At 39.1% G+C, this 23,777-nt stretch overlaps 1 protein-coding gene and 1 long non-coding RNA gene across 6 annotated transcripts in view; one reads left to right on the forward strand and one right to left on the reverse strand.

Moving 5' to 3' along the window:
* evi5b (ecotropic viral integration site 5b) overlaps window positions 1-23,777 on the reverse strand; it is a 42,915-nt gene that overhangs the window by 5,039 nt on the left and 14,099 nt on the right. For 4 of the 5 annotated variants that reach the window (XM_030131587.1, XM_030131586.1, XM_030131585.1 and 1 more), the window contains 17 exons: window positions 16,614-16,803; window positions 13,889-14,113; window positions 13,730-13,804; window positions 13,470-13,595; window positions 13,203-13,346; window positions 12,130-12,219; window positions 11,753-11,850; window positions 11,454-11,514; window positions 10,730-10,783; window positions 9,690-9,722; window positions 9,120-9,275; window positions 8,270-8,401; window positions 7,979-8,119; window positions 7,415-7,573; window positions 6,251-6,397; window positions 5,820-5,915; window positions 53-148 (listed from right to left, as the gene is read on the reverse strand). In XM_030131587.1, the coding sequence (XP_029987447.1) occupies window positions 53-148; window positions 5,820-5,915; window positions 6,251-6,397; window positions 7,415-7,573; window positions 7,979-8,119; window positions 8,270-8,401; window positions 9,120-9,275; window positions 9,690-9,722; window positions 10,730-10,783; window positions 11,454-11,514; window positions 11,753-11,850; window positions 12,130-12,219; window positions 13,203-13,346; window positions 13,470-13,595; window positions 13,730-13,804; window positions 13,889-14,113; window positions 16,614-16,803 (2,023 nt within the window). The remainder of the gene's footprint in view (window positions 1-52; window positions 149-5,819; window positions 5,916-6,250; window positions 6,398-7,414; window positions 7,574-7,978; window positions 8,120-8,269; window positions 8,402-9,119; window positions 9,276-9,689; window positions 9,723-10,729; window positions 10,784-11,453; window positions 11,515-11,752; window positions 11,851-12,129; window positions 12,220-13,202; window positions 13,347-13,469; window positions 13,596-13,729; window positions 13,805-13,888; window positions 14,114-16,613; window positions 16,804-23,777) is intronic. The other variant, XM_030131588.1, reaches the window with a different exon arrangement.
* LOC115417572 (uncharacterized) lies at window positions 16,714-19,270 on the forward strand. Its single transcript, XR_003935181.1, has 2 exons — window positions 16,714-16,828; window positions 18,970-19,270. It is a non-coding gene; the product is annotated as an uncharacterized LOC115417572 (long non-coding RNA).

The following is a 23,777-nucleotide window of genomic DNA, read 5'->3' on the forward strand; positions in this document are numbered from 1 at the left end:
AGTGCAAAGACCTGCTGGGTTTTTTTTTTGTTGTTTTTTTTCTCAGTCTCACCTCATGTTTTAGCTCTGCGATTTGGTCTTTGAGGTCACGGATATATTGGCTGGAGTCGGTGTGGTTCAGCTGGCCTTGGACCTTTCCTTCTTCTTTCTGTTGGAAAAGATAAACATGAAGAAATGGGTCACACCTCATTAACAATACAAACAACCTGTAATAAGACAGAGGACACCAGGGGAGAAAGCAGCTGCATATTTTATTGAACACCTATTGATATTAATTATCGTCTATTTCAGAATAGCTACGATAACAGACATTAAAGCCACAAAAACATGATGACAGTGTATCCTCCACATGCAGCAGGAGACCACAGTAGCAGATGTCAGGGGAAACACAAAACAGTATAATTTGTGCTTGATTTCCTCCTGGGGCCCTGGGGATGAGGCCACTTGTTAGCTTTAACAGTTAAACAGCCCATGTGATGTTTACCTTCCTCAGTGAAGACATCTGCACTCATTAGAGACAAACATACTCCAACCTCAAATCACACCCCTGAACCTGCCAGATACGCACTGAGAGCAGGCTAACCAACACCCCAAAATACAGACGGGGACTTTTGATTCCTGTGGTGAGAAGGCCAGTAGTTTTATTTTTCACAGATAAAGGTCTAAACAAGTAAGATAATGCCAAGAATGTGTTGTTTTTGAGGTTTGGCCGCTTCAAAACACTGCAACAATAAGGGTAGGCAGTTAGAAAGACTTCCTTGTGCTCAACTGGGTGAATCAGCAGGTGTCAGGCTGCTGCCAGGGATGCCAAACATCTCAAATATCTTCTCCACACCTTTGTACACTCAGAGTTATTTAATTTAAGTTTAGTTAGTGATTTTCATCCTGAGCATCTGCTCTGGTAGAGTACACTCTGATCATCGCAAACGGCAAACATCCTCATCCTCATCAAAACCACTGCTCAGAGGTTCCTATATCCTCCTGAGACCCAGGAAAGTTACAGTTTTAGCTTTTTTACATTAAATAATTGTCTTGATTGGAAACTGCATGATGTAACAGCTTTTTCAGACACATTTTAAAATTATTTTTGTTTATTTTTTTAATGGAATGTTCTTTCCAATGGACAGCATTTTTAAGTAAAACTTTTGTCCCCTACAGAGGAGAAAAAAGCATTGCTGGGTCTCAGGAGGATATAATTAAACAAATTTAATATGACAGCATGGCTCATTTAGCTCAACACACTGTGTGCCATATGTGTACTTCCATTGTTGTGGTCATGTTGTCAAGTTTATTCCGAGTAGCTGTCTGTGAAAATTCACAGCTGTTAAGATTAGGTTACATTTGCACTATGAAGTGACATTCAGTTTACTCCAATCAGCCATAACATTCTGACCGGGAGAAGTGGTGATAATATTGATTATTTCATTACAATGATACCTGTGAACAGGATGGATATATTGCTGATGTGTTGGAAGCAGCAAAATGAGCAACGTAATGAACTGAGTGACCAGGTCCATATTGTAACGGTGATGACTGGGTCAGAACATCTCCACAACTGCAGGTCTTGTTGTTTGTTTCTGGTCTGCTGTGGTTAGAACCGACCACAAATGGACTAAGGAACGACACCCCAATATCATCTGATCCTATAGATGCTGGATTGATTGAGATACAGTTGTTGTTCTTTAGATACTTTTGGTAGGTTCTAAACACTTTACACTGGGAATGAACAACAAGATCTGGAGATGCTCTGACCCAGTGATTGGACCATCACAAGTTCTCTTTTGTCAAAGTCACTCAGATCTGTACTTTTACCCATTTTGCAGTTTCTAACACATCCACTTTAAGGGCTAAATGTTCACTTGCTGCCTAATATATCCACCCACTGACAGGTCCCATTGGAATGACATAATCACAATTCATACCAGAATGTCAGAATGTTATGGCTGAGCGATGTTTGTGACCAGTTTTCAAATTAAAACTAACTGAGCTCTCTAAAAACACCATGTTAATTTTACAGCACTGATAAATAGAGAAAATAATTTACTAAATATACTAGACATAGTTGGATATCATTCAAACTGTTTTACATACTTGTAGTGTTACTGATACTGTATCTGCACTGTTTGAATATTGATTTTCCATTTTAACAAAAACAGAATTAGATCACATTATTGTACAAGTTTTTACTTTTCAGCTCAGGAGAATTTTAACACTCAAAGCAGTTTAACACAAAACATGTTATTTTGTTAATTTAGTTCTGTTTTAAATTCTGTATTTTATGTTTCAGTTTCCTGATATTTTTCTACTCAGCAGTTTGACACCATAAAAAAAATTGTACCCATTTGTCACGACTGCGAGTCATCTGTCAACATAGTTTCATTAATTAGAATATAAATGCTTTACATGCTGCATGCGCTGACACTGGTGAGATTTATTCCATGGGTACAATAAGCAACAACACATTTGTTCCATAAAGCACCTCTGTCTGTGCCATGAAAGTATTGATGTTCAGTTCTGAGAGGACATGGCTAAATACTGGGGTTTCTTCTTCTCCATCTGAGTGTGTCATTAACAGATAAACACAAAGGGATTTCAAATAGTGCCCTTTACAGACCAAATAATTAAGCATAAATCTCTGAGCACCATAGTCATAGAAACCTCAAAATAAACCATGCATGTCACCTCTGTAGAGTCTGTAAGCCTGATAGGAAGTGGTTTCTCATCTTATTGCAGAGACGTTGGGGCTGTATTTAACACAGCCCATGGTTGCAAAGAGTCATACACATAAACCTCTCTACACATCTATGTTTCAGTACTTTCTGTAATTACAGAGTACCTGCTTTCATTTAAATCTATCTGATCATATTTTCATTTTACATCTCTTACACATCCACGTCAGCGTCATGTTCAACTCTTACACAGTGACCTCTTGTACAATTAAAAGAGCTGTAATTTGTCACCACCAACATGCGTCAGTATCTCGGAGGATGAAAGCATAAAAGTGATTTTTTTGACATTTTCTTGTAACTGAAGCAGAGCTTTCACCCACAACTCAAAAAGTAGGTAACCAAACCACAGACCAAGAAGCCAATACTAGCACAGTGATTTCAGCTCACACACATGCACAGACACACAGTCCTGGTTTTGAGAAGTTCAACTAAGCACTAAAATACATGTTCTAAATTCTCTTCAGGTATTAAGTGAAAACAAACTCACAGGTTCTTGACAACATTACCCCAGTCAGAGTTCATTATGCATATTCTGAACAGTATGAGGCGGTAGTGGTGCTTTAAGGTTTTGGTGTTGCATGCTTTTGCTCTATCACTTAGTAACCAAACCTCAGACCACACTGAGTGATTGTGTGTGCCTGTGAAAAGGAAGAGGGGGAGGTTTTTCTAGGTGTCATACTTATAAATAGTCTGAACCTCCAGCCAAGATCTGAAACACCTTCCACTCCAAAAGTGCAGCATTTACGACAGCCCCTGCTACTCCGGCCCATGACTCCATCAAAGTAAAGACAACACTGATCAATGCATTAAAGCAACAACTCCCAGATGTAACTCTTAGAAGAAATGACTGGTTTGATCACTGCTGCAGACTCAAAAAGGTTATTGATAAGATCAATGAAAAACAAACTCATACCACGTAAGTCAGATGCTGACAGTTAAGTCATGTTCGTTCATTTTCATTTGCTGAATCCTGTAGAGGTTTGATGGGGTTCTGGAGTCTATCTGATCTACCACTGGGAGAGGGTGGGGGGTACACCCAGTTCATTCACACCTACTCATGATTTAGTTTGACTAAACCTATTAAGATGCATGTTTTTGAAGGGTGGGAGGAATCCGGAGTCTGTGGTCAACAGAACCTACTCAGATGTTGACACGAGTTTTATGAAGATTTGTTTTTGTTTTATTGAGTCAGTTCTTACCTTTTCCTAAATAGTGTGGGATTGCTGTTTTTGTATTGTATTTGAGATTTATTTTTGATGTGTGTACTGCTGGCTGTACAATAATTTGCCCCTAGGGGTAATAAAGTCCCTTGAATCTTGATGGGGACAACATGCAAACTCCACAAAGACACCAACAAAGACAACCACATGACTGGGGGCACTGGACTCAAACCTACCCTTAACCACCTTGCCACCCATTTGCTCATGTTGTAAACAACAACAAAGTCTCTAGTATTACCACTGAAATAATTCCAAAAAACTATCAAAAAGGATCAAATTTCTCATGACATGATGATCTGAGTTACCATGCATCTGTTTCTATTTCTACACATCTTTAAACCTATATGATGACCCCTTGCGTTGGGGACAAACACAAGTGTGTTTAGACTTAACAGTTAGAGTTTAGGAGTAAAGTGGTTTACAAATTTCACAACATTTTTGTTGGGGTAAATCTATAAAAAATGCACAATAAGCAGCATTTCTATCTTATATTTGCACTAAAATGTAACATTACATCCTAGAATAACATAAATTGAAGAAAAATATACATATGTGGGTCTCTGAAATGAACACCTTTTTCTTAGCTTGATTTTTTTAAAACCACATATTTGTGACTACATAAGCAGGAAAAAATATGTCAGATAATCTAGTTCATCAGTAGTGCGTGGGTGTGGTTTGATCAGATTTTGGTGACATTCATGTTTCCCCGGCAACATAAGCAAACCAGGCAGGAGAAACTGCTGCAGCATCACCTTCAGCAGGGTTTTCCCTACGTTGTCTGGGCTCAGGCATTTTCTCTAAAAAGAAGATTATGTTGTACCATCATCATTATTATTATTATTATTATTATTATTATTATTATTATTATTATTATTACGATAGCTGTGAAAATTGGAAAAGCTAGAGCAATAAAAAAAAAAAAAAATCCATCAAGCTTTAAAGGGGTCATGATTTGCTAAACCCACTTTTATTAGTCTTTGGTACATTTATTTGTGTATTTGGACCCTAATAGTTCAAAAAGTCTGAATTTGAGCCCTCCGGGTGCTTCAAAGTTATCTTTATATTCATTCTGGCAAAAATCGAGTGGATTTCCACAATCTGTTTTAATTCCTGCTTAATTTGTAACGTTTTATAACTAGTTACGTCATGACATTTGCACATATAAGGTCAAGACTTCCGACGAACATTTCTCAGAGTCCGCCATAATTATTTATCCATACTGAAAATATGTCCAAACTTGGAGCCGATTACCTAAAATGTTCAGTTGTTGGTTGAACAGGACAGAGTGCAGTCAACAACTTGGAGGGGGTGGGGCCTGAAGTGGCTCATGTGCATTTAAAGGGCCAGCGCTCAAAACGACCTCTCATGTCATTACTCAAAAATAAGGTTGAAGAGGGACCTGTGGAGTTTAATTAATGAAGAATTCAGACCCAAACATAGCATTTGCAGTTTATGTAGACCACAGGAAAATGTTTTAAAATTCATAATTCTATTTAAAAAAGCAAATTATCACTCCTTTAAAAGAAAAGTTGCGAAAAAAGTCCACTGGGAAACAACTACAACTGGTAAGACCTGGGAAAACTCACTTAGTTCTGACAGTCTCCACAATGACTTTACATTAATATGGCTTAGGTGGAACCCAAAAATACTTATGATTACAGGAAAAACCTGACCTATTCATCCTTTTACTGTAACCTTTTGATGATAGACATCATATCCTTCCACTGAGAAAAAATACCACATAGAAAAATCTTCTGTGTCCATTTATGTCTTTTCACAGGCTCCAGTATGTTTCTGAATTTGCTTTATTTTCTTAGTAAAAATGGTGATGTAATAGGCAGTCATAGCAAGGAGTTTGTTGGAATTTTACCTGAATCTCAAGCTCTGAGATCTGTTGCTGGAGTTCAGCCATAGCAGCTATGTTGTCAGCTTCTCTCAACCTCACTGCCATTACTTCCTCCTTACTCTGTAAAAAAAAAAAAAAAGACAAGAAAACAACTGAGGCAACAACAAAACACACTATAAACAACCACAATTATGTAATAGTCAGTAGTTTTGTATGAAAACATGTCTCATGTTGCATTTTTGGTAACAGTAGTGCTGCAGAGCGGAACTTAAGAGCTGTGGAGTGCGACATCACTATTGATAGCAGATTAACAGAATCATCAACAGCTAAAGTCACTTCCTCCTCTGGGTCTGAACACTGATAGTTTACAAATTCCAACAACACAACAGTTCAGTGTTATTCATACAAAATGTGTTGCTGTTCATAAGTGTTGCAGATCAGCAGCAGAGTTGTACCTTGCATTCAATTTCAGCCTGTCTGCGTTTGATCTCTTGCAGTTGCACATTCAGATCTTTATTTTGCGTCGTCAGGGTCTGCACACGCTCATTCAGGCAGCGACTCTCCTGCTCTGCCCGCCGCAACTGGTTGCTGTGAATCTGATTCTGTGTAAATAAAAGCAACATAATTTACACTATCCACATGGTTGACAGAGCATCACTTTATAGTGTGGAATAGATGACTGCTGCCCTCCAAAGGCTAATGTGTGACAATACAGGTGGAGTTTTCACTTCTTTTATTTTTAGTGGTTACACGTTATTAGTCAGCCATTCATATTGATTCATCTTAAACTTACATACTATTAACCCCACAAATGTAGTAAGTCCCCATAAATGTAATAAAAATGTGCAGCTTTTAACGAAATAATCCCACAAATGAAATAACTCTCCCACAAACGTAATAACAGTCGCCTACCACAAATGTAATACCTCATTTCCAACAAACACAATAATTATTACTTTTGTGGGGATTTATTACATTTGTGGGATGGTATAAATCTTCAGTTTCCAAAATTGTAACTTCCCACAAATGCAATAAATGAGTACATCACATACATTTAAGTAATGCATGCATGAATAATCATTCATCTTTCTTTTTCTTCCCATTTTTCTTGCCTTTTTAGAATAATCAAATGTTGTAGTTACACCACATGGTACTTATGCCAGATTAATAGGTGTTTAATTACAAAAACAAATGGAAGAACAAAACAGAATGGGCAAAAATACTGTAAAGTTTTTATTATAAAAGCTTCAGTATGACCTAGATATTATTTATACTCATTAAGTTTAATAGAAGCCTATGTTTGAACCATGTAAATAAAATGTCTGGATAGGATTATGATAATAATGGACAGGGTAGGAGCACACTGTGGGAAAATGAGTTATTACGTTTGTGGTAGGCGACTGTTATTACTATTATTATTTGTGGGAAAGTTATTACATTTGTGGGATTATTACGTTAAAAGCTGCCAATTTTTATTATGTTTGTGGTTTGTTACGTTTGTGGGGTTAACACATACTATTTGCATGTTATCTACATATTAACTGCATTACAAGGTATCTGAAAATGCACAATAAACCAACTCAAATTAAAGTGTAGAAAAACCTGATGTGACCTCTGACCTGTGTCTCCAGCTCCAGCATTCTCTGCCGCGTCTCTCGCAGCTCTGCCTGAGCTTCAGCCTCTCGCAGCCTCACACTCATCAGCTCATCCTGCAGCTCACTCAGCGTATTCTTCTTCGGGCCGTCCTTCCAGCGACCAGTGGTCCGTGCCAGGTGACGCTGAGGACACATGTTACAGTCAGTCCATTTTCCCTTCACTCACTTAAGCATGTCATTCCCAACACGAGGAGATACTTGTATAAATTTGATTTTTTTTTTTTAAAACATCATTGAAATGTATTTGTTAAGGGAAAACAAAAAAGATTTACAAACTGAATTAATGCATATTTTAAACAAATATAATAATTAGCACCCATTTGATATGAGTCAGGTGAAACCATCAAAGACAACATGCTAGAGTTGAGTAAATGAGTACTATTGAGCTATAGCAAGAATAGTTTGACAATCATTTCAATGCAATGTGTGTCACAAAACAAACTTGGTCCTGAATAAATCTACAAAAGGTTTTAAATGACACACTTCATCAACAGGCCTTTAACTGTACATTGAGTTTCACATGCTCACCTGCCAGTGATCTTCCAGGTCTCTGACTTGTTGTCTTTGTTCTTTGAGGCCGGTCAGAGCCTCTGCCTCCCTCAGTTTTACCCCTATCAGCTCCTCCTGAAGACGTGCCACATTGGTGTCATCTGGCAGAGATGAGTTCCTCTAAGGGAGCGAAAGAAATGCAAAGTTGACTATTGCCTTGTATGTGTGAACACCGTTTATACCATTAGGTTTTAAAGGATTATATACTGTATGAGCAGATGTACAGCTTGTTCACATACTGAGGAGCACACTGTGTCTAAGGTACAGCACCTTCTCCATTTCCAAGATCTTGTCTTGCATCTCCTTGAGAGCACACTGGGACTCGGCCTCCTTCAGTCTGGCCTGCACGAGTTCTCGCTCCAGCTGCAGGACTGACTCCTCCGAGTACCGAGGGACTCCCTTCTACAAGCAACAGGACAGGAGAGTGAGCAGAAACCAGAAAACACTAAATATACATAATACCCATGACCCTTTCATCTACATTCAAGGACAACAAAATCTTCCTCTGGTGATACAAACACCATGCTCTGTTTCACTCTATCTAGACACTCTGTTCCTATGGCCTATATAACCGACTGAAACAAAACACACTCCAGAGAACTCCATCTTAATAGCAACTGACATTAACCATTTAGCATTTCACTTACAAATCAATGATTCATGATGGTTTTTGTGAAGCGACAGAGCAAATTATGTAAAACATGATAATGTCTGCACATCATCATCTGGAATCCATCAATAATTAACAATGTTGGGTCAGTAGATATTATGTGAACTGGGTGCCATGTGTGAAAAGTGCAGGAGACTGTAAACGGTGGTTCAGTTGTGTAGTGCTCCATGTCCCAATATGAATTCATGCATACCAAAACAGATCATTATGCAAAGCCATGTGCAAAGTGAGGCCTGCCCCTCCTGTGCTTGGATTTTGTTGCTAGGCAACACGTGCCACCTGAAAAAGGGAGGGACAGATAGCCACCCCCTCTGAAAGCAGGACATTTTAGTGGACAGCCTGAGGTTTCAGTGCTGCATATCACAAATAGATCATCTGTCAGAGACTGGGCACACTCTGTTTGGAGCGATGGTCTGTTCAACCACCTGGGGACCCCGGGGCCCTCCTTACCGCTTGTGGCTGCTGTTGCTGCTGCTGGAGCTGGCTGATGGTTTTCTTGGCCTGCTCCAGCTGAGCACTGGCATCCTCGCTCTGCTGTTTGACTGTGGCTAGCTCCCGCTTGACCAGGTAGTTCTCCTCGGCCTCTTGTGCTCGAGTCACTTGTCCCTTGGGACGTAAACAACCGAGGAGGGGTGGAGTGAGCCCGACGAGAAGTGAAACGAGAGGGTGGGGTGAGTGGGCAAATCAGAAGAGAAGCTGAGGGACTGGGTTTTCTAGGGACATGCTAAGTTTAGGACTAGCCATTTGTAATTGACATTCCATTTGTTTAATTTCTTGAGCTTGATTTATAATCCTCTATTTGTACTTGATATGGCACAATGTAATTTTCATGCACTTATCCAATTGTGTATAACCCAGTTTGTGCATTTATTTCAGAGAATCAGAGGTCAGTCTTAAAGGTTTTTCTTATTACTATGTCCTTCTTTATGCTGACCATTAGCATGCAATGCTAAAAAGAAATAAGAGAAGGAAAGAAGAAGGTGCAACATAATAAGTGTAAAGAGAAAAAGAGGAATATACCTGGATCAATCTATCTGCCAAGGAAGCACTTTCCTACAAAACAGAAATATCAACAAGAGACAGCAGACAGGGAGAGACAATCCAGAGGACAGTTTAAAGCACACGAACAAAGAACACTTGATTGTTTTAGAAAAGAACTGCAATGTTCATTTTCACTCCAGACATACTTGTATTGTTCACAGAATAATGGTCACATTCAGGGGTGGAAAAGGAACATTGCATGCAGATGTGCTGAAAGGGTGCAAATAAGCTGGTGACAAGTGAAAAGTTAGGTGGTGCTGACAACATAGTGAAAGGTAAAAGGAGAAAGCTCAGGACAGCTCAGTTTGAGGTTTGGTCCAACAGCAGTGCAGTATTAGCATGTGCGTTATTTTAAGTCAACAGAAGCTCTGGGGTTTGATGTGGTGCCTCCATGCTTTAGGACTATTTCCGTTAGTGAAGAGTTAAAAAAGGTCGTGAAATTGACATGACAGAGAGTGGTGTCATAGTCGAGAAAGCAGCAGCAGCCTTGAGCTGGTTTTAAATAACGGACTTGTTTACACCAGAGTGTTCGTCCCTGCAGGCAAACATAGCGTAGTGGACAGCTTTTGCTATCTGTGGCAGACCCCATGCACGGTGCCTTTACCTGCCCACAGCAGCGCCCATTCAAAGAGGTGCAAAATGATACAAACAATGCAACAGGGCATGCAGTGTTTTGTATCATCTAAAAGAACACCAAGCAGCCACTTTCACATCCAACAGACAGACAGGTTTGTTACAGTCTGCTTCAGTTGGAAGTGTCTGGTGAATTTTATAGTTCAATGTCACAGAGACAACATGAAGTCCAGTTTATCATCAGAAAATTCACCATTCCAGTCCATAAATAGTTTATTATCCGAATGACTGACTTTCAACTAACACAGGCTAGTTAGTGAAAGGCAAATCTCCATTGTTATGAGGGGATGCATGATGCATGAGCATACGCAGCTGGATGGGTTAATGTAAACATGATGAAGAGGGAACAATGTCTGACACCATGAAGAACGCTGAAGAGCACTCACTTTCTCTAATGTGTCTATCCTTTGCTTCAGGAGTCTGTTCTCTGTCCGTAGCCTCTGTCGAAAAAGGGAACAGAACATGATGTCAACAGGGGAAAGTTTTGTACTTTTCATTAGTTTTTATTTTTAATCATTTTCAGCAGTTTTTTTTTTTTTTTTTTTGGAATATGCACTGGTGAAGTTTAATTTTTGTTTCCATGTTTCTTTTGGGGCATGTGTAAAGGTTAAAAAAAAAAAAAAGCTCCAAAAAATGTATGGACAGCTGAAAAACTACATACAATAGATAATAACTATAAAAGATGCATGTCAGTATGGTATCATTATCCAGAAAAATGTATAGTTGGCTGAGATGGTAGAGCGGGTCGTCCTTTGATCGAAGGGTCGGCGGTTCGAATCCTGGCTCCGACTGTCCAAGTGTCAAAGTGTCCCTGAACCCTAAATTGCTGCCAGTAGATGCCTGGCAGCACCTTGCATGGCAGCAGCCGCCTACTGGTGTATGAATGTGTGTGTTATGAATGGGTGAATGTGAGGAATTGTAAAGCGCTTTGGGCACCATTAAGGTGTAGAAAATGCGCTATATAAGTTCAGTCCATTTACCACTTATGAAATAACCTCAAAGACTTTACTTTCTCTACACTTTTATTTTTGCATCAACACACAATGTAGTTTTACTTATTTATCATTTTATTTTATTATTTATTTTATTTAATGTCGGATCAACACATACCTTTATCTCCACTTGCTCCTCCATCTCTTTTGTTTTGATTGTAGTGTATTCCTTCTCCAACCTGAAGGCAGAAAAAAAACAAAACAATGAGATAAGAATGCATGCGCCACTCATCAAATAAAGAGAAGATAAATGAATCTGTTACAAGAAAAATGTAACATAAAATGAAGAAAGTCTATGAGCAAGTGTGTTTATATTACAGATTTATTATCTACATTAACATAGGCCAATGAGAATGCAATACATATTTCTGGTATTTAAGGTTAACACAAAAAGTGTGATTGTGTAAAACGTCTCACTTTTTCATCTTCTTGGCATTGTACTTGACTTGATAAGCAGCCTGGATGACCTTGTCTGGTCCACTGTCGAGCTGGTGTGGGATGACCTTCTGAAAGTGCTGGTGTAAAAGAAAGAAACAGAAGCAGACTATGTCACACACCCGTAAAGCAGCGTCTTTCAGATACACACGCAGCCTAAATGGTTCAGGTAGGTGGATCTCTGACCTTAAACCTCTACTTCAAACATCAGCATGTGAATACGTATAAGCTGGGAGTGCACATGTATCAATTAACTGGGTGTGGTGGAAGTTCCTCCCGCAAGGAAAATGCTGTACATTTGGCACCAGAAATCTGAGCTTCTTAAATGTCAAGTTATGTGGAGGTCACGGCTGATGTACCTGTAACATGCCCTCCATGTCAAGCTGGATGAGTTCAGTCTGGTTCATCTGGAGGATGGCCAGTCCCACTCGGAAAACTATTTCCAGACCCTGAACAAAGACACAAGTCAGCAGTCTGAATAAAATCGACAACCAGCAACATGTTGGTCACTTATGTCTGTCTGTGTGAAATGTACCTCAGCACAAAAGAAAACAAGAAACTGCTCTAACAGGCATCGAGAGCCACAAGTATTTACTATATTTTTACATGCAGGCCTGCTGTACTGGTTCTTTTTCATCCAACAGATGGCGCCAATGGATAACATTTACACAAGTTTAAACCTGATCCACTTGGGATTTTATCTGTTTTCATTTTGTTCTGGCACCAAACACAAGAAAGCTGAGACTTGTCATTCTAGTAATACACAGTGACAGCAACACCAAGTTTCATTCCAAACTTAATGGTATTGGAATTAAGCAAAATAGGACTGTGCAATATGATCAAAACATCACTCCTCATTTTAGGCTATTTCATATCCAGATACATATGATGTATTACATTTTCTGTAAAGTGACACAAATTACAACACAAAGTTTGCATTGATTTTCAATTAACTGTGTACCCATATAAAATATTAACTTTTCAAGTCAGACAGAAATCAAACAGGAACCCTGCCTGAAACACAAATGTGGTCAAAAATATCAAAACCAAACATATACCATTTAACAATACAAGTGAAAACATGCAGCATGCATATTGTTATATTCAAGACCTAATATGAACACTGAACAACTTGAAATTATGGCTAAAAATAAAACTCACACTTTAAATAAATAATATAACCAGCAGACATTGCTTCCATCTGTGCTGTGTGGAAGGTCAAGTGTTGCACAAATGATGAAAAATACAGCCATAAATAAACCACAAGCATAGTTTGACTTAATACATGTCAATAAATGTCATATCACATGCCTTTATAGAAAATGTAAAAACTGTAACAGCCAGAGACAACAAAAACTCAACTCCACACATTTTATATATTTGCTATAGATACACTTAACAAAAGGTGATAGCATCACTTCTTTTAACTGACCTCACACATGAAGATATCGAAGATCCTTGTAGCAACAGGCAGAGGGAAAGATGTGAGAAAGATGGTGAGGAACCAGGAGGAGGCGTACATGGAGGTGTGAAAGCTTTGAGCCTGAAAATGCATGTGCAGCTCTGGAAGATGCTCCTGTAAAATTGAATAAAAAAAAAAAAAAGAAAAAAAGGATTTCCACCATTAACATTGTCCATCTCTACAGCAGCCAAAATGTCAGAATGTTTCCCAGTGGTCTTCCAGTAGTGAGATGTCTACCTGGATCATACACTCAAACTGGTACATGCAGAGGCCCAGCTCAGCCATGCTGGGTTTGAAGAGTTCTCGTAATCTGTAGTCTTGCATTAACTTCACAAACACACAGAAAGCCTCCTCTTCTGGCATCTGGGGTAGTAACAGAATGGATGTCAATCCTCAGTTTGTCTCATATTTAGCCTCTTAAAGGAAAGTGTAGAACTATTTGCTGAAAACTGTTGAATCGGCATTTGTCTGCACATGTGGTGAAACATAATAATTACCTGCATGAGTAGCAGTCCTACGATGAATGCACTGCCTTGACAATATCCAACCTCACGATCCACCAGAGAATATGCCTGAAGCAGCAGATATTATCTCTGGATGAGTCTCTGGGACATGTTTTATTTATTTCAATTATTAAATGATAATCAGTGACTTACCTTCATGACATTGAAGAGCACTTCTTGCCCTAAACTGTCTTTCTCCTTGAAGAATTCATGTTCAGGGTAGGTACGGGCAATGTCTCTGCGAATCAGCTTCTCGCATGGAGACGTCATCTTTAGCAGCTCTGAGTACTGGTCCTTGATGGGCATATTCTGAGCATTGCATAACAGCTGCCACACGATTGCCCGAAAGTGGTGAGGAATCCCTTTTCTGACAAGATCCTGTGGAGAAAAAAAAAAAAAACTCTCCTGAATTGCTGTAACTTAAAAATACATAACATGCCTTCCACCTTGCAATTGTTTTGATTCTTTTGTAGAAGTGGATACTAGAAAGAAGAGGAAAAAAGAAGGGCCTCCTGATGACACAAAGAACACACGCATTTTTTGAAGAAACCTTTTCAGTGCAGTGTACAACTTGTCATAAAGCAATTTCCACTGCCAAATATAATCTTGTCACTGAAGCACTTTGTAATACAAGTTCTTTCCATATATTGCTGCTGATACAATTTGATTAAGCAATTTCCTGTGCTGACAGGGAATACTGGCGTTTCCAGCTGTGATGGGAGTGTGTGTGTGTGTGTGCGTGCATCTGGTCAGTGCAGGGTGCATCTGGAGCAGAGGTCCACCCACACAGGCTTTTCAGCAGGGGATCTCTCCCCGCTCTGAGCTTAGAGAAGACAAACTAAGCTTTGTACTCAACAATGCTATGTCTCATGCTGACTGTGTCTGAACGAAAGCTGCTTTCTAACCCACATCACTACTGTAACCACTTATGTAGTGCAGCGACAGGTCACACAGATGTCATTTTAATCATCTGTGAGGTTGCTGCAAATCAGAAATCTGTAGTTAACTCAAATGTGTTCCTTTGTAATGGTAGTGAGAACCGATGAGATATGAGGCATTGAAAACATGAACACATCAGCATTTTGCTGACGAGGACAGAAAGGTTCCTTCCTTCATGCAGCAGAGACAGTGGTTTTGTGTAAGCCAACGGGAAACATGCGTCAGTTTCGTGGAGGCCTCAGCAGTTATGATAAGTATCCCTGCAGGCTACGGTTACAACCATCTGGTCATCACTACTTCTGTTAAATTACATAATGCCACCCATGCATATTTGCAGGTTTGCAGAACTTCCCCTATTTATACATGCAACTGCAAGAAAAACAAACAGCCTGCCTCCTGTAAGATGTATATAGCATCTGTGTAGATATGATGTGAAAACAGTTGATGCAAAGGCTGCTTTATGTCCATACACATTTTTGCATGTGAGTGGAATGGATAGTGTAACTGACCTTGAGAAAACCATAAAACATGGGTGCTGAGTGCAGTTTTGAATGATAGTGTGTCTGCAGAGCTGCAGGACACCAGATCCACAGCTGAACAATACATGAAGCAGAGTGTTGTTTTCTGTTTGCTGATAGTAATCATGCTAAATACACTAACTGTGCCAACTGCATAGTTTGTAGCAATGTATTTTAGTACACCAAATACTCCTAAGGCACTGTAGGAATTTTTTATTTATGTTTCTGGTTATAATTAATGTAGCACTTGTGGTAATACAAGTAGAAGGTCGAACTTACGAATCTGTCTTTATTGGCTATGATTTAACTTAGTGATCAGACTTAAAACGCAAAACATGAGAATACTTAAAAAAAAAGCTCAATGTTACAATGTTGTATTGTATGTCCTAGAGGTGGTCTGAAACACATTCAGACATTGTAATAATCCCACTTAACAGACCTATAGTTTTCTGCTGATTCACTGCCATATCTTTAGACTGTTGATCTAACACAGAACTATTTTTACAGAAAGTGTGAGCCGTTTTAAACACACTCTCATCGACACTGATTGAGCATAAGGTTATCACAAGACCATAGAGAGTGACTGTAGAAACAAGTCGCCTAAAATTATCCTTAAATGTCTGGAACTAGAATAACAAGTTCAAGGACAACACTACAGGGTCACCCAGGGCAAAGATAGCTTTAGCTATATTTCTGCCAAGTAACATTCAAACAGATAGGACCATTGTAACAGTTAGGCTGCAGTTTGATACAGATGCTTGAACAGGAAAGACCATGTAGCCTAGATATTAACTTAATTAAAAAGTCTAAACTGTTTTCTTTAGAACAAATAATAACCATAGAAAGGATACTGCTACGGTGGTAAGTGTTTACAACACACAGCACCACAGATGAAGAACCAGAAATATTCTATTGGGATTTCTTTACCACTTTGGAGAGAAATGATATCATCAGGCAGATCAGTGTTTTTTTTTCCTTAAGTGAGCCTTTTAAATGTAATTATGGGCTATTATTTGATATATTACTGGTATTATTAATTGGATTAGCCCAAAATTAACAACAAAAAAGCAAACACACCACCTGCAATTTTCACAGGCTGAGGGGAAACCCTGACGGTCAAATCTAAAATGTTGAATTTTTTTATTATTTTATTTCTATAACCTTTATTTAACCAGGAAAAAAGCTCATTGAGGTTAAAAATCTCTTTTTCAAAAGTGTCCTGGCCAAGACAGCAGCAGCTGCCCCTTAAAATAGGGGAAAAAAAGACAACAGATCTAAAACCCGCCCTCTGCTACTGACCTCAGTGGACAGGTCATGTGTGTCCTAATAAGCCGTTAATGCAGGTGTCTCTCTAATCTGTTAAGCAGGTTGGCACGAGACTCATCTGCTATTCCACAGGTATTCATGTGTACTACACTCACCTTAAGCTGCTTCTCTTTCTTCTTGCGCACCTCCTCCCACTCATTTACGATGCGCCCCCAGAGGATCCACGTGTCCTCCTCCAGGTGCGAGAGGTTGGAGGAGGCAGATGAGCTGGATACCAGGGAGGAGCCACTGTTCCGCCTGGAGCCATTCATGGAGCGTAGTGACTTGCTGTCTGTCTCCAGCAACCTGAAGAGGAGGAAAGAAAGAGTTGGTTAACATTTCACAAACTGCACAAAGAAACATATTTTGTAACCAGGGTTCCTACAGGTTTCTACAAGTTAAATTTAAGACTGTTAAGACCTTTTCAAGACGGCGTACATCAGAATTTAATGCCCATTTCACAGCCTATTTCAAGGCCATACTGGCAAAAATTTGTGACTTCTAGAATTTAGAAAAATGTATTTATTCACTCTTGAGACCTTGATTCCCATCGTTCCGAGTTATTTCTCACTGGGGTATACAAAGTTAGCGATAATTGGTTCCTACTTTCAATACAAATTTTCAGGTCGGAACAGGTGGAACTAAGTAGACTAAGGCGACGTTCAAACACCAGGCAAATGTGGCCCAAATCCGATTTTTTTTTTTTTGTTGCCCATATGTGACCTGTATTTGATCTGTTAAAGACAGTTTAAACAGCACAAATCAGATTTTTTCAAATCCGACCCAGGCCACTTTCATATATGGTCCTAAATCCAATACATATCCGATATTTTGCAATGTGACTTCCATCTAAACAGCCAGGTAGCATTTATTCGACCTTTATGTTATTGAAATGCGACTAACGTCACAATTCCACATCCCAGGAGTGTTACTTCCATAAACACAGCGCATGCCTGCATGGTCATGTATTACATCAGGACCTCTTTTGTGCATGCGAGTCGCTTCAGGGTCACATTCAGTTCATACTCAAAACTGATAGAAGTCACATTGAATGTGTAATATGAACAAGCACACAAAAAAATCTGATTTAACCAAAAAAAATCTTAATTTGCTCATTAAGACCTTCTGTCTGAACGTAGCTTAAGTTACATTCTTTGTAGCTTGGACATTTTCCAGACACATTTAAACAATACAGCGAACAAGTTTATGGCAACATAACTTAAGGACTACCATATTAAATTTATTACTTTTTAAAGACTTTTTTAAGGTATTAAATGCAGATTTGTAAATTCAAGACCTTTAAGACTTTTTAAGACCCTTCGGGAACCCTGTCTAACACTAAGTGCTTTTTAACAATTTTTCTCATCACCTAGTTCAAGAAACAGAAAAAATATCTGCTGAACTTTCTTTACCACCCTGGAGTTTGGGAATTATGTGTCACTTTCAGCAATGAATAGATTTGTTTCATATTTCTTGCTGTTATAATGCGTGTTTTTTTGTCAAATAACCACAACAGAAAAAAGCATTACGCAGCCCAAGCCCTTCACAAGCTTAAGAAAAACCCTGCTTATTTTTCTGAAAAACAACAATGCCATGCATGAATGATATCTGAGAAAGAACAAGAAAGCTGACTTGCATGAATCTGCCATTGTGCACCTCGGTGCACTTCAAACATGTTACAACATCACCAGACACTGCACGAGTGCCAATATGAATCCTCAAATTCTGCACAATGGAGAGAAAACTGCAAACTGTGACTGAAGCAAACAGTGTTAAAATCACAGCCACTCACATTTCTAGGGCACTGCTAAAAATAGATTTAGAGCTTCTTTAATAAGCTGCTGTTATGCCATATATAATATCCAGTCTACTGTTCCAAAGTGGCTGTCAGTTCTGACAATCAGTTATAACTAATCAATTGATTCTTCTGCACAAATAAATAAATAAAAAATAATCACATTTGAAGCCAAATGCTGAGTCAGTAAATCATAATGTTCTGTTGGTTCTGTGTGTTTCCCCAGGTGTAACTGTACACTGTGATACAAAAAAAAGAAAGAAACAGGAAATAAACAGCTGGCACAGTTACTCTCCATTATTTCATCAATAGAAATCAGCAGCTACAATGTCACTATGGAAGGAGGAGTTTAGCCATTGTCATAATTAATGTAATCCTTAAAAATCTGATTACACAGATTTGTACATGTTTTCATTTCACAAATGGAAAGTTAATGCTAACATCAAAACTCTAACACATCTGACAGTTACTGTAGATTAGAGGCTACATTAAAGGAAAGTATCACAACTGTGCAGGACTGCCAAATTCTACCTGCAGGGGTTAAAAATCATTCCTGACTCATGATGATAATTTCATGTGGTGTTTTCTCTATGTTCAGTGTGTTGCTGGGGTAAAGAAAAGAACTTGGAGCAGGTTAATCTAGGATTGTATCACTCTTATCTGTTTGTCACTGACAGAGCGACCTCATCAAGGATCAACGTGCAGAGAAAAGAACCTGTAACTGCCAAACCTGCACGGCACCGAAGAGCTCATGACAGACACACAAAGGCTCAGACACCTGATCTCGGAAAAAGACTGAGGCCTCTCGACTGGAGCCTGCGACGTCACTGAGCCTGCTCCCAGAACGGCTAGGGTTACAGCCAAATTTGGGTCGTATAGGAGAGAGCGAAAACACACCAAGCCAGCAAGAGCACTTACTCACTTGTATTTAGTTCTGACTAAAAGTTAAACGGTGAATAAAAGCATTCTCTAACAGCTGGAGCTGAAGGTGACAGCCTTTTTTTCCAGTTTGTCAACAGATGATACACTGTGGTTTTCAGCCAGCAATACACATAAATCTGAACTTACTTGACCACGGCAGCCTTACTACAGCTCAGCTAATAATTCACCAGTGATCAAACACAAGTCAGAACACAAAAACACCAAAAAAAAGCTAAGAAATCTTCTCATTCACCCTATTTTATATTGCAACATTTTTTGACACAAGTGTAAAGAAACATTTTAAAGAAATTATGAGCTAGTGTAAGACAAGAAGCAAAGCAATTAGGCATAGAATTGTGTTACTCTTACATCATGACTTAAATACATAAATCACTGTAACGAGCAGAACAAATCTGAATAACTAATACTTTACCAAGATAAACTCATGATGCCCTCGTCATGTTTCAGGTCTCTAAGAATTCAGGAGCACCAGCATGTCTGATTTAGAGATTGTCAGCAGTCAGTGTGGGACTTCCTTGTATGTGTGACAGAACTAAACAAATGTTCAAGCCGTTTATCTGCTCTGTAGGGTACAAAGGCCTCGCGAACATGCAAATGGGAGGGCAGGATGCATCACAGGAACATACACATGAATACCAAAGTCCTCCCACCTCCTTGTGGCTGTACCAGCTGAACAAAAACTGTGATGAAAAGCAATCAGATTTGTGTGTTCCCTGTTTAACAGTGTTATCTTTTACAAAATGGAGACTGAATTATATGTCCCATCTGGAGTGGAAGCAGGGGTCAAAGGTCAGGTGAACTATGAGCCCCCTGACTATAAGACTTCTGTTACCCAGATGGGAGTCTGGCCACATGAAGGATATTAGGGAGAAAATGTAACATTTCCCTGGCCAATTCTGATCTACCGTCACTTGAGGAGGCATCAAAACAAGTGCTGCTCTGGAGCACCCGTTGTGGGCGTCCCGATGAGTCACAGACCTCTGCATTCAACAGAGCTTTGCGGTCTCCTTTACTGTGACACAATCCCGAACTGTGAACCACAGGCCTGGTTTCCATGCTAACACAGTGCACCAGCCATGGATGAGAGTCACAGCCAGGGAAGAATTCACAGAGCTGCCAACAGTGAGATGTTACGTCATCTTCTAACAGTACTTCAACTGAACAATGAGCACCACAGGGACAGTAAACAAAAGATTAACGTGTCTACAACTGTGCATACTGTGATGTGGACCTTCAGAGCTGATACAATTGACAATATTAAACTAGCAAGACTGTGGTAGAGCTGAGCAATCTAATGACCAACAGCAAGTCCGCAAAATCAGTTTTACTGGGATGTCACCGCTGATGAATAACTCGTTGCAGTTAGAACACTGCCCATTCAATAACACTTCAGCCATTTAACCACTCAGTGACCAACCACTCAAATACACAATCACGAAATTTACAGAGATGAGATTTTTAAACCAATCTGACTCAATCTGCAACCTGAGGCCAGGTCTGAAATAGTATCTACTGCTGGCATTCTCATCAGAAGTTCTAAGAAATATGTGCCAAATCTGAAAAATACCTGGAGGACATACAACACCAATCAAACTTCACAGTACACCGCTTGAGCTGTCCACATGATGATGCACCCCAACTATATTATCAAAGGGAAGTGGATTCTGTCTGTGTGTCTCGGGCATCACACAAAATCCGGAAAGAGTCGACTGCTGCAGTTTGGCATATCTATGTAATTTTGGTCAAGGAAGAGACTAGTGAAAACGACAAATTGATAGGATCAATATTTTGGTAGATATTAGTAAATTTGGAATACAATAGACTTACAATTACATGCCAGAATCAGAAAATCATCGCTGAAGTGGGTTACCTAGTAACAGATAAACAACAGGGCCACACTGCAGTGGTATCAAATTTCATGTGCAGAAACAGACATGCCAGCTAAGAGGTTATTCAACTGAAAATGCCAGTGGAATTTACCAAGAAAGTAAAGGAATGAACTGTATCAGAGGTAACTTTATTACACCAATATATATACCACATCTAGAACCTGTGGTTCTCCACGGGTCAGCGCACTAGTAATGCATTATTGTCAGATTCATTTTGTTCTCCTGCTTAATGGTGGGTGGCAACTACAATTACCACCATGTACTGTGTCTGAGTGTGGGCCACAGTTGGTATTTATACATTAAACAAAGACATACAGTTCTGCGAATTTAGGTAAAACCAGCAGTATGCTGCAGGGGAGTCATAACTATGAGTTGAAGTAAAGAAAGAAAGGTACAATTTACTATATACATTTCCAAATACCTGATAATTTGTAGCAAAAATGCTGAAATAAGCCTCTTAAACTAGCCAACACTGACATTGGTAATTGATATGATATATTTTAGATGTAGCAAGGCATTCTGGGTAGCTTTCTATGTAAAAATATGAACTTATGTAAACATCTGCCAGAAATTCTTTCCATTGTGATAATCCTGGTAGTTAAACGATTATGAAGTTCACTACATTAATATTCACATACACTACACTCTATAACACTATAAGAAGTTGTGTGTATACACCAATCAGCCATTATATTCTGACACCGACAGGCAAAGTGGTATAAATTTTGATTGTCTCATTACAATGGGACATGTCTGACCTTTGAAGTTGATGTGTTAGAAACAGCCAAATGGGCAAGATTAGGGATCTGAGCAACTTTGACTAGGGAGAAAATGGGGTGGTCCAATCACTGGGTCAGAGCATCTCCAGATCTTGTTCATTTCAAGTGTAAAGTGTTTAGTACCTATCAAAAGTATCTAAAGAACAACAACTGGATCTCAACCAATCCAGAATGTAAAAGAGCAGAACATTATTACCACCTGTCTAATATTGTGTAGGTTTCCCTTTTTCCACTAAACCAGCTCTGACCCGAGGCCTAGACTCCACCAGACCTCTTAAGGTGTGCTGTGGTATCTGGACCAAGACCTTAGCAGCAGATCCCTGAAGTCCTGGAAGTAGAGAGGTGGACCTCTGTGGGTCAGATTTATTTGTCCAACACCTCCCACAGATGATCAACTGTCCTAAGATTGGGATGTCCTTCCTTAGTCCATTTTTGGTCGGTGCTAACCACTACAGACCAGGAATAAACAACAAGACCTGCAGTTGTGGAGATGTTCTGACCCAGTCATCAATGTTACAATATGGATCTGGTCAAAGTCACTCAGTTCATTATGTTGCTCATTTTGCTGTTTCCAACACATCAGCTTCAAGGATTAAATGTTCACTTGCTCCCCAGTATATCCAACCCAGTGAAAGGAACCATTCTAATGAAATAATCACTATTATTATCACATCTCCTGCCAGGAGATGTAATGGCGGATCAATGTATATACGTGCAGAGTGTAGTGTTTGTTTTTTACAAATCCAAACAAACCTTCTGCATTTGCATCCAGTTTACAAAGTGTTATGTCAAATGGGAAAACCAATCTAAAATAACATCCAACGATTAACTGACTAATATTAGGCTACATCAAAACTGACCGACCGCTTGGCCTTTATGTGAGGGGGAAGTATGATGAGCAATAACCACAAAGATCAAACAAACCTTATCTGTGAACTCCTATGGACCAGAATCTAACAGGACATTACAAACTGGAGACCACTATATTTTTTTTCCACATGTCTGTGTGAAGTATAGAGCGTGGGCGGATAGATTCCACATCAGTCAGAAAGGGACTGGCGTCGAAGGTCAACACCTCTTCATGGGTCAAACCACAACCTTGATAAATTCCCACACACAACTCCAATGTTTTACACTGTTTTTGAAGGTGTAGCTTTATTAACTTGCGACTGAAACTCAGACTGAATGTACTATAATATTATTATTATTATTATTATCTTTAGGCTTAACAGAAAATGTCAAAATCAATATAGGCAAGTACAGCATACAAATGGCAGGAGCTGTAATTTAGGAAAAAGGTACAATGTTTCATGATATAGCAATATTAATGAAGCTCCTTGGTGCTACAAAAATCTGCAAATATCAGAAAACACAATAAAACATACAGCCTCAATGTACATGTGTTAAGTGGGCTATAGGTAGTACTTCTACTGTCAAACATTAAAAAAAAAGATCTAAAACTATCATCAGAGTGTTTAGAATAAAGAGCTCTGAAATTATCCCAAAAATGTCAATGTCTTGGATTGTAGACATGTGAACAGAATTTATTCACACTCGCTGATCTCCCATGGTGAGGAAAATGAACACCACAGGGGCTTTGACCAAAGCATTAGAAAATAACAAGATGCGATTAGAACTACTAAGAGACAACTTTTGGAGTTAAGTAAGTGACAAAAGCTAGAAGCACTGTTATTGTTTTCACCACTGGACACAGCTCTAAATGAAAAGAATGGAGTTTGATGATGAAATTGCAGCGTTTCCTCTATACAGGTAAGTTAGCTTATGAGGCTTATGAAGGTATAAAGTTACTATGTGATGTCATTATCTTTGCTAAGTTGGTTGTTTGTTGATCCATGGTTCAGACTAAACTGTGAT

Source organism: Sphaeramia orbicularis, chromosome 4 (assembly GCF_902148855.1).
Source record: "Sphaeramia orbicularis chromosome 4, fSphaOr1.1, whole genome shotgun sequence".
Lineage (NCBI taxonomy): Eukaryota > Metazoa > Chordata > Actinopteri > Kurtiformes > Apogonidae > Sphaeramia > Sphaeramia orbicularis.